Raw genomic sequence first — 9,751 nt, 5'->3', positions numbered from 1 at the left:
GGACCCTGCCCCTCAGCTCTCTGGTCGTGCTGCCCTCGAAGCTGCAAAAAGGAAACTAGTGCACCAGCAAGCCTCTCTAAAGTCTGAGATAATTTGTAGCAGTGGAGAAGGAAGAGCAACCAGGGAGTTTAAACTCATATGGAGTCCTATTTATGACTGTGAGTTAATGTCAGCCCTATACTTGCAATATTCACTGTACTTTTTATCATTTTTATTACCATTTTGAAAAAAGAAATTGACATGACATAATATATGTTAACATTTTCACTTCCTCTGGTGGCCAGGAAAAAATTCAAGAAAATACAAGTTTTGTAATTATCTTTGGACCATTTTAGTTTCTATGATCACTAGATTTCATCCAGAGTTTAAAACATTAGGCCTCCATTAGTTCTAAGAGTGAAACGGTCACTGACAAGTTTTCTTAACAATTCTTGTTCTTATTGACATATAACAAGTCCATGTGTCAGAATTTTACCAAATAGATGCTTATGGCCAATAATTAGCCTTATTGGCAAGGTATGAGTTGCAATAATTACCAATCACATGTTGCTTCAAAGATATTATTTTATTTCCCAAAGGTACAGTTGCTTCAATATAACTTTTAAATCGACATGGCCTAAGAATCCTCAGCCTGAAGGCCACAAGCCATACTAACGATTAAACTATAATGTAGGTCAAAAGACTTTAGGACAGTTGTCAAGCTTTGGTGAAAAGTGGAAAATTTACTATATGCATGCATACTTCTACACTTTTAACCAGCATTGTACATTTTTGGAGGAATTAATTTCCATCCCAATGGTGCAATTTTCAGCTTCAGCACAAAAACCATGTAATTTACTCAGGCTAAGCTCTACAAACAAGAAAACAGGAAATAAAAGTTATCACTTACCTACAGCTAACAACATGAATCATAGTTATATTTATGGCCCTCAATGTTGAAGTCGTCCTTTTATTTCTAGTGATTAATGACTAGATAATTTTTTCCCATGGTTCCATCCTACAATACAAAGCTATCTAAGGTGGTGTCCTGCCTCAAGTCAAAACCTGGTAATACATTTTGCAGAAATGAAGTTACAGCCTAGATTGTGAAAGGCTTAAGCCTCTCTGGGAGCTTCGGTATTGTACTAATTGTTAGTGGTGATAAGGCAAAGATCTGTAAACGTTAAAGAATACAGTAAATAAAAGCCATCACCTGTTCAGAGCAAATAAAATTTCCTTGACAGATTTCAAAGGTTAAAAATTGTGATAGTTATGGTTTTTATTTCCCTCTGAGCAACAGAGGCTAAACTTCTCTGTTGCTTCAACAAGGCCAAACTAGTGGGTTAATTAATTAGTATTGGAGGCTTGAGGTTCAAGATATGTCTTATAATTGCTTGTTATTCTAAGTTACAGTACTTGCCTCTGAAACACCGGGAGAACAAAATTCTCACAGAGCAACAGCGTAAAATAGACCATTAGGTTGTGTTGATACCCAATGTTTTGTCATAGCTACAACAGAAAATGTGTTAACTTGAATAAGGAAATGGTTTGAAATACTCGCACTACTGCTTGATGTTTTGTTTCCTAGAAAGCAGCTGGAGAAGAATGTTCTATCTCTCAGAGTTGCAGCCTCAAAAAGCCAAGCTCCTCTGTTGCTTTCAGCCCGTAAAAGGCCCAAGAAGGGTCATTAAAAATGCATTTGAATGGACTTGACAATCTTGAAGGTAGTGCCATATGGTGACATTAGTGACAAAATTATCTAAGTACCTCTCGCCAACAAGAGTGGAGAAAGATGAAACATCAAGGGACTTCCGGCCAGGTCTCAAGATTGACTCGCTTGTCCTCCGATTCCACAGCACCTCTTTAATACAGGATATTTCATCAACACTAAGGCCATCATAATTTTCCGTTACCCACCTGTCTTCACTAGGAATAGATGATCTAAGTGATGAGATATCACAGAATTTGCATAATACTGAGACCCCATCCCTAGAAAATGTTCCTAGATTTCCAATCACAACACCTGTAGGCCTCTGATGGGAATTCGGGTCACTTCTGAATGCTTCTTCAGCCTCATTTACTAATCCTTCTGCAGGTCTTTTGGTCATTGAGAGGGGGTCACTTTCAATGTATGTTGCAAATTCCACAGTGATACCACTACTGAAAGGACGTCCAGCAGCTGGTGGAAACACAGTAATGTTGCTTAGGTTCTTTCTCGTCAGTCCTGCAAGGTTTGTTAGCCATGCATCAAAGTGGTATGTCATCTGAGATTGATCTGATGAAGTAAGGTCAGCATGGAAGACAGAGGAAGCACTGATAGACATCCTGGCATGGACACTGTACTAGTAGAGCTTATTGGAGTTCCTGGGATATGGCTACCTCTATTTGAAGGTGTACTGTTGTTAGAGATGATATTGAAAGATGTACCTAGAAGAGGAGTGACATTTCCAGGATCCAATGAGGGAGTGGGCATCTCTTCAGTGACAGATGTACATGGGAGATCAGTGACATTTCCAGAATTCAGTGAGAGTGGACATCTTTTCAGACTGAAGAGGACATATATCCAGCTGAGGTTTCAAAGATTTCACTGGCTTAGAGAAATCTGACTGGATGGCAGTAACATAACTTGCATAATTTTCTTCCCATACCTTGTGATCTTAGTAAAACACAAATAGGTTAAATCACACGTTACAGAACACTAAACTGCAGTTCACTACAATTTCTTCAAGAGCGAAGAAAAAGGCAGCCATCTTGTCTGCTGACCGCTGATCACGGATGACCTTGAGTATCTTTAAATAAAACTTTATAGTGTATGCCATCTACAGTGATACCCTCCTCTTCGAGGATGCTCTTTTCTTCATTCAATCTGACAATCAATATTTTCAATTCACTCCTACAAAAAGTAATAAATAATTAAAAATAATTCCATCGGGACAGGTAAAACAACAATGTTCTTCCATGCTGATAATGTAGTGTACATGTAAATGAAATAAACTTACAGTAAGATAGTTGTAAGGTATTAATTCGCTTAAAAGCGCTACTCAGTTTCGTCCACTTTTTATCTGTTTGGAACCCTACTGTAACATACCTTTTCTCGGCACAGTTTGCAGTAGCAAGAAGGTAAACTGCCAAGGCACTCTCACAACCCTTTGTACCTGCAGCTGCTGAGTCAAGTGGCACAACTCCAGCAGACACTTGCTCTCTGCCTGTAAAACGAAAGGTTGTGACACTTAAGAGAGACACCTAAATTTTTCTTGTCTTCCGGAGGCTAAAATAGTCAGTTGTTTATACCAAAGGCTGTCTGTCTATCTGTGTGCCTGTCTGTCTATCAATGTATCTTAGGAAATGCTACATGTGTGCATGTATGACATGATGCAAAGGAATTTGAGAAAATTTGAAGTTTCCAGTGCTTTCATATTATAAACTTTCATTGCTTATAGAAATAATAATGCCATCTTTAATAGTTTGTTCGCTGAGTTTAAAGAACATCGACATATCTTTTGCTTAATTTAATCATGTCAATAAACATACTCAGTGTTCTCATGGAAATGAAAAAGATGGGAATTTTGTAGACTCTTCGTCATGTAAGGTATTACTTGCTCCAGCAACAGAGGTCTCGTCAGAATCAGTGTCAGTCTCACTTTCAGATTCACTACCTTCACTTCCACTGTCGTCAACATCAAACGCCTGAAGCGGTGCTTTATCCTTCAACTGGACAACCTTAAGCATGCATTCCTTGATAGCTTGTCCTTTCTCAGCTGCATTTAATACCTTCTCCGATCTTTTGCTCATGTCATGGAAACCATTAACACTGCATGCCTTTTCAGATGACATTCCATACCCTTTCACAACAGCGAACCGTAGCTGTTCCCTTTCTGCTTCACTCCCAGCAAGACCAAGAAGTTTTTTGATCTGTTCTTTGGACATGCATTCTTGCTGGGGCTCTACCAACTTACTTTGAGGGGACTGAAAAATCTTGTAATTAACAAACTGCCGCTTCTATACAAGAACAAGCCTGCGGGTCCCTTGTTTTTGATTTCCTACCGCAACTGCTGCCAGTGGCATTTGTAAACGTTTTTGGCGTACATGTAGAGATGAATAAACTCTTCTAGATCCTTAAACTTCATTGATCCCTCCTTTTCAATACACCTAGCAACTTTTTAACCCTTCGCAGAAACACAACATACCAGTCGGTTGATGCCTTTGTGCACAAACAACACTTGTAACCTCTATGTAATCTGTCAGTGCCATCCCTTCAAAATTGGGCAAATGAACGTCAGTACCATAAGCTTGGTGCATGCTCAACTCTTTTTGTTGTTCATTAAACACATCAACAAGATGTTTAAATCAAAACTGGAGGGGCCACTTAAAAATCCGAATCCGCAGCTGATTCACTCAGTATTAATGTGTGGCTTGATGACAGAGGAGGTTCAAGTGTTTAAATCAACTTGAGCTGTAGTTTGGGATGATGCACTTGTGGTAGCTTCCAGATGAACACTTTTTTGGAAGACTGTTTTGTGATACCATAAGGACTTTGCTTCTTTTCTTTAGATAGCAGTAATCTGCCTCTCATGATCACTTTTTTCTTTTAGCAGTTTCCTGATTTCAAGGGTCAACTGATCAGACATTCTGAAATCTTGCACTGATTTTGCCTTCTCCAATCTCTTCTGTTTAATTTGTAAATGGCATTTTACATTCTCAAGAAGGGATATTAAATAATAATCATTGATCGCAACTACATTTGGAATCTTACTCTTTTCGGCAAAACCTTCAATTTTTTTGTTTATTCCCGCCCTCATGGAAGTGAAGTTAATTAATTCATCCTGGAGAAGGGAAAATTCCGCTACAAATTCATGACAGTACTTAACCACTGTGGGTTTTACTAGTCCGATCATCAGTCCGCATGAGCGGTAGCACTTGCCAGTTGCTAAACGCCACGGACTCGCAGCCACTCACCTGTCGACTGGAATAGCATCACGCATTCTATTTGACAAATTATTTCCGGCTCTACAAGCTGGCAGATAAACTCAAAGGTAGCCCAAGACACTCTGAAGTTTTCCTTCCACCAGTGATCAAGTGCTCTGTTGTTTAAAAGTTCTTGTATCCAATTCTGGGGAAGAGGGAAAACCTAGCAGGTCTTGGCTGGCGAGCAACTTGCAGACGACGGGCTCTATAAAACAAATAAAGCATCTGGAGCGAATGAAGAAATCGTAAACGCAGACGCCTCTTACGCATTCTTCTTAAAACAAAGTGTTGAATTGCTAAATCAACGTAAGTTCTTTCCTTGACGGCTAATAACGATGTCTTGAATCTCTACCTCCGCGTCATTTGATCCTAATCTACAGCGACATGTAATATTCTTGTGGCGAGGAGTTTAAAGGAAGTGGTTATCAGACCAAAACTATGAGAAGTCTTGATTCGAGATTCAACAGTGGACATGTAGTTCCAATACAGAATATTTTTTGTGCCATTCAACATCCTATGGTGACATCATTTGCATTTCTCATTGGTTCCAGCGCCGTACATTTTCGAGGTCGAGAAATTGAAAATGGTGTTGTTTACATATGTGTTTATGACTGTTGCAAGTTTTGGGTGTGACTTTGTAGGACGACAAAAATTTCGTGAGAAATTACAAGGTAGCCAAGCTAGCGAGACAAACCACGAAGTGATTCTTTTGTTATCGATCGAGCAAATATACTACTTTGATAGGTGATCAAAACAATACAATTTTAGCAAGACACACGCAGGCACTTTCGTGTGTCTTGTAAACATCCGCACGTACCGATTATCTGTATCTGCAGGCGGTATTTAAAAATATATATATAATATTTACCGTGGCCAATGATTACTCAATTACCTGGCTAGTTTGTTCTTGTTGGTTTTGTTTTGTTTTGTCAGTATGCCTACATAGTACAAGTCACACGTAAAGGAGAGACAATCGACTACCAGTTGAAATTTGGGGGAGGGGGGGATACACAGGGCATTTGATCTGTTTTTCCATCCCTAACCTCGGGCTTTGACTGTCAAATTTACAGCCAATAAATCACCCAAAACCCGAAACCCGGAATATGATTGGCTTTGCTTAATACCTCGAATTAGGGGTGTTTACTGGAAAACAAAATGTACGTCACAAACGTCAAATGCCTCGCATCTTCCCGCTCTTCCCCTTTGCGCCTCTTAGCATAGATTGGTGGATAAAGATGAAAGAATAATGATACAGTTGATTTTTCAAGCAAATAACATGTATCTTTATCCTTGCTCCGTTATAATTTTTCATTCCTGCTAGAACTGAGTTTAATCAAGGGTAAGTACATGTACGAGGAATTAAGTCAATGTAGTCGTGCTGATTCCTGCATAGCTGGCTGTATCAGTGGACGAGTGAAGTCATGGCCGGCAAAATCTTGGCTCGACCAAAGTTTGCTCTTGTGCTGATAATCACTGCCAGAATAATTTTTGATGTTTGAAAACGCCACTTCTATTCTTCTTGTAGTAATTCATGTATATTAATCTTCTTGATGCCCACGTCATCTACCACGGAGCTAGGGGTGTTGCAAAGAAATCAAACTATAAAAATACAAAATCACAAAGTAAAACATGCTAAAAAGCTAGGCTAAAAACGGCTAAAGCAACTAATGTAAACTACAATAATGCTGCGTAACCAGCACAAGTGGTCTGCCAATAAAACTAAACTGAGAGGACTTAGCTAGCTGTCCTTAAACTCTGTATTTCGGCATTTCATGTTTATGGCCTCTTTAAATTCAGGCGTGTTCGATATGGTTGAAAACTCAATGGGGAAACGCAGTTTGGCAGCCTTAAATATGGTTCTCATCCTGGAAGGAGAAAGAGTTTTCTTAGTTAAGTTACATGTAGCCCCTCTATACTTTCTAACAGCCCCCTGCAAACTCGAGGTGGCCAATTCTTTTTTGTTAAACAAGTTGTCCATTAATTTGAAAACAAAGGATTTGCAATTACAACAATTGCAGAGGCGATGTTTAGCACTTCGTGAGGAATAGGTGCATTGTAGTTTGCAAGGGAAGATGAATTTCCTGTGGTATCGTTGTCTTCTGAATTCACTGACATAGCGTTTCCACCAGCTATAACTAAGGGAAGTGGAGGGCTTGAACTCTCGGTTTGCGACACACTGCTCAGGGAGGTAGAGTTGCCTGGGGATGTTAAGGAAGCCGGTGTATGGGATAGCTGCGTTGACTGGAGTGTAGAAACAGAGTGGCTAATCCTTGGAATCACTCTAACTTGGGCTGGCGTGGAACTGGCGAAAGGGGTCTTGTCACTGACAGCAGCGGATGACAAAATTGGCGCCTGAAGAGCTCCCTTTGCCCGCTTTTCTAGCCTTTGGTTTAAGAGCCCTTCTATGGCAGATAGTCTTTAATTTCCTGTTGATTTTTCAAAATTTGTTGTTGATTTTCTGAGTTCTTTTAAGGCCTCTTCAAACTGCATCTTTTCCAATACGTCATCAATTTCGGACTCGTAGTCATTATTGATCGGCCACAGGTCTGACAGGTCCTATGTGGTACATGAGAGAAATGATGTGTTATAATTACATATTATTGAAAAAAATCACTGCAAATATTAATTACATCATGTCACAAAACATGGTCCTGATGACAAATTTGGGAGTAACTTTCCGGCTAGTTTATAGACCCCCTTTATAACAATCTCAAATGTTAGTTAAAATTTTGGCCTTTCTCAGGCTCAAAACAACAAATGCGTCGACATAAACTGCCACAAAACTTTGGAACAGTTATCCGAGGGAAAAAACTCTTATTCAGTATATTTATTTATAATTTTGATCGTAAATTTATGCATGTAATATCATCATTTTAATTGTTACTTTTTTACAAACTGTGATCAGGCTCTAGTTAATTTTGTTTCGCTTGGTAAACCATTCCACGGGAAACACGTAGTTTTAGTGAGGGACCCATAAGAGTCACAACAGAGCTGCCAAAACCAATTAAAATAATAGTAAATACTTACATTGTCTTCTTTGTCTGAAGGCGTATTGTCTAGTGGCTCTTCATCTGAATGTTCACTGAAGCTGTTCTCATGCAAACTAGAAAAGCCTTGGCCAGCACAGAATTATCAGTCGAGTCATTTCCTTCAACACTGCCTTCTTTGAGGTACTCGTACTTGACAACTTTTCCGTTCAGCAATGTAACCTAGTGAGTTTTAAAAATGATTATAACAGAAAATTGCATTCAATAGTGTCACAAAAAAAGTTATCCAAAAAAATAACGCTCTTAAATCATCACGTATCAGTCGAATCAGTTGAATCAGAAAGGAATTAGTTAATAACAGAGAGATGTGTATGACGTCAATTTAAAGCCCCAGAAAACGTTGCACTATTATTCTGCATTTGCAGAGGACAAGGAGGTATTTACACTTAAAAAGGACAAGGCAAGTACTGGTTTGGTGTAGTTTGGCTATGCATTGTATTAAATCCTTCTAGCGAATTGAGATGTAGTTGATTCAGTTGCTGTTTTAAGGATGTGTTTGGGATTGGAGGATTTGCATAGGCATTGTTAGGAAAGTGTGTAGGGTCTGGAATGATAACCGGTAGCCTCTCGCAATTTTCTGTAGGAGGAGAATGAAATTAGGCTAAGACCCCTGCCTTGTGGTCACTTGTAAAACGAGCAGGGCATGTTGCTCACACTTAAGCAACCAAAGTATCGTTTCAGATACTGAAGGAGTTTGTCCTTTGAGCGAAAGTTAGTTGGTACTTGAATCGCACCTGACGAGTTTGTGCCAATGGGGTAACCATAACCTGAACTATAGTTTGTGAGGGTTAAAGGGACTATGTTAGCATAGTTTACATAAGTAACTTGGCGCGGCATTTTTGTTTTTCCGCTATTGCGTTGTCGTGTGATGGCACCTTCTCGCGCACAGACATACTGTTTGACATGCCTCCTTCTTCAAGATTGTGGAAACTGACTGTGCTGTCATTGAAACTGTCAAATGAGGTAAGTTTAGCCGCTTGATATCTAAAGCCGAGAATTTGGCAACCCAATAACTATTTGATTGTGTTTTGTTCCTGCTACCCACACATACAGTAGAGATAGACGAGAGGAAACAAGTCATCAATAATATGAATAAACCAAGGTTCAAAGATTTTGTGGCTTCTTCATGGTGCAACAAAACATGTATTGTAATCGAAATCTTACCTCTCTTTTTCTACCCTGCTGTCAACATATTCGTTTGTGTTCTACGTAACTTCCACCTTTCTTTTTCTGATCTGTCCTGTGGGTGGAGAGGAAGTGCCTTTTGAATACCACTAATTAACAAAAGGAATAAAATTTATGAGCACACCATGGATAAACTGTCCTATAACTAATATATTATGTCAATTATTGACTTTTTTTTTTCATTCACACAAGCTGCTCCTATCATTTTGGTATTCACGCACGTATGGCATGCCACATGCATGCAACCGATATCGAAAGTAAATGTTAAATTCTAGAGTAGTATTCAGTGTAAAGGTGTCCTTTAAGGTACACAACATCGGAAGCCCATTACTAGGAGCATCTATCTATCAGTGATGGGCCATATCATGTCATTATCTTTTATCTCAGCATTTGACCACTGGCACTCTTCAGGGCCACAACATAGTGCAACAACTCTCCTTTGGCTTTTTCAAGGACTTGGGAGTCATTGGCTGAGTCCACACTAAAAGAACAACAACAAAAATGCTGAAGGGACATCTCAAAGAACAAAACAATTAAAGGGCTTTCCACAAAAGGGGCATATATTGTTTTTTTTT

At 39.2% G+C, this 9,751-nt stretch overlaps 1 protein-coding gene across 1 annotated transcript; it reads right to left on the bottom strand.

The window, feature by feature from the left end:
- Positions 1-6,637: 6,637 nt before the first annotated feature.
- On the bottom strand, positions 6,638-8,828 carry LOC146477659 (uncharacterized). The gene is made up of 3 exons (XM_085113040.1): positions 8,726-8,828; positions 7,972-8,057; positions 6,638-7,500 (listed from the first exon to the last, which is right to left on the bottom strand). The coding sequence occupies exons 1-3, from the start codon at positions 8,826-8,828 to the stop codon at positions 7,363-7,365; spliced, it is 327 nt and encodes a 108-aa protein (XP_084969166.1). The 3' UTR covers positions 6,638-7,362.
- Positions 8,829-9,751: the final 923 nt, after the last annotated feature.

This window comes from Pavona decussata, unplaced genomic scaffold, assembly GCF_977016875.1.
Source record: "Pavona decussata unplaced genomic scaffold, jaPavDecu1.1 SCAFFOLD_69, whole genome shotgun sequence".
Lineage (NCBI taxonomy): Eukaryota > Metazoa > Cnidaria > Anthozoa > Scleractinia > Agariciidae > Pavona > Pavona decussata.
The sequence above is the reverse complement of the archived record's forward strand: the minus strand, read 5'-3'. Positions and strand labels throughout refer to the sequence as shown.

Bases quoted from the DNA above. Each gene is read 5' to 3' on its own strand.
- LOC146477659 (XM_085113040.1), bottom strand. From the start codon at position 8,828: ATGCCGCGCCAAGTTACTTATGTAAACTATGCTAACATAGTCCCTTTA. The intron at 8,058-8,725 runs GTGCGATTCAAG...GTGCTGGCCAAG, and splicing joins CATTGGCACAAACTCGTCAG to GCTTTTCTAGTTTGCATGAG. The intron at 7,501-7,971 runs GTAAGTATTTAC...TGTACCACATAG, and splicing joins CTTCAGACAAAGAAGACAAT to GACCTGTCAGACCTGTGGCC.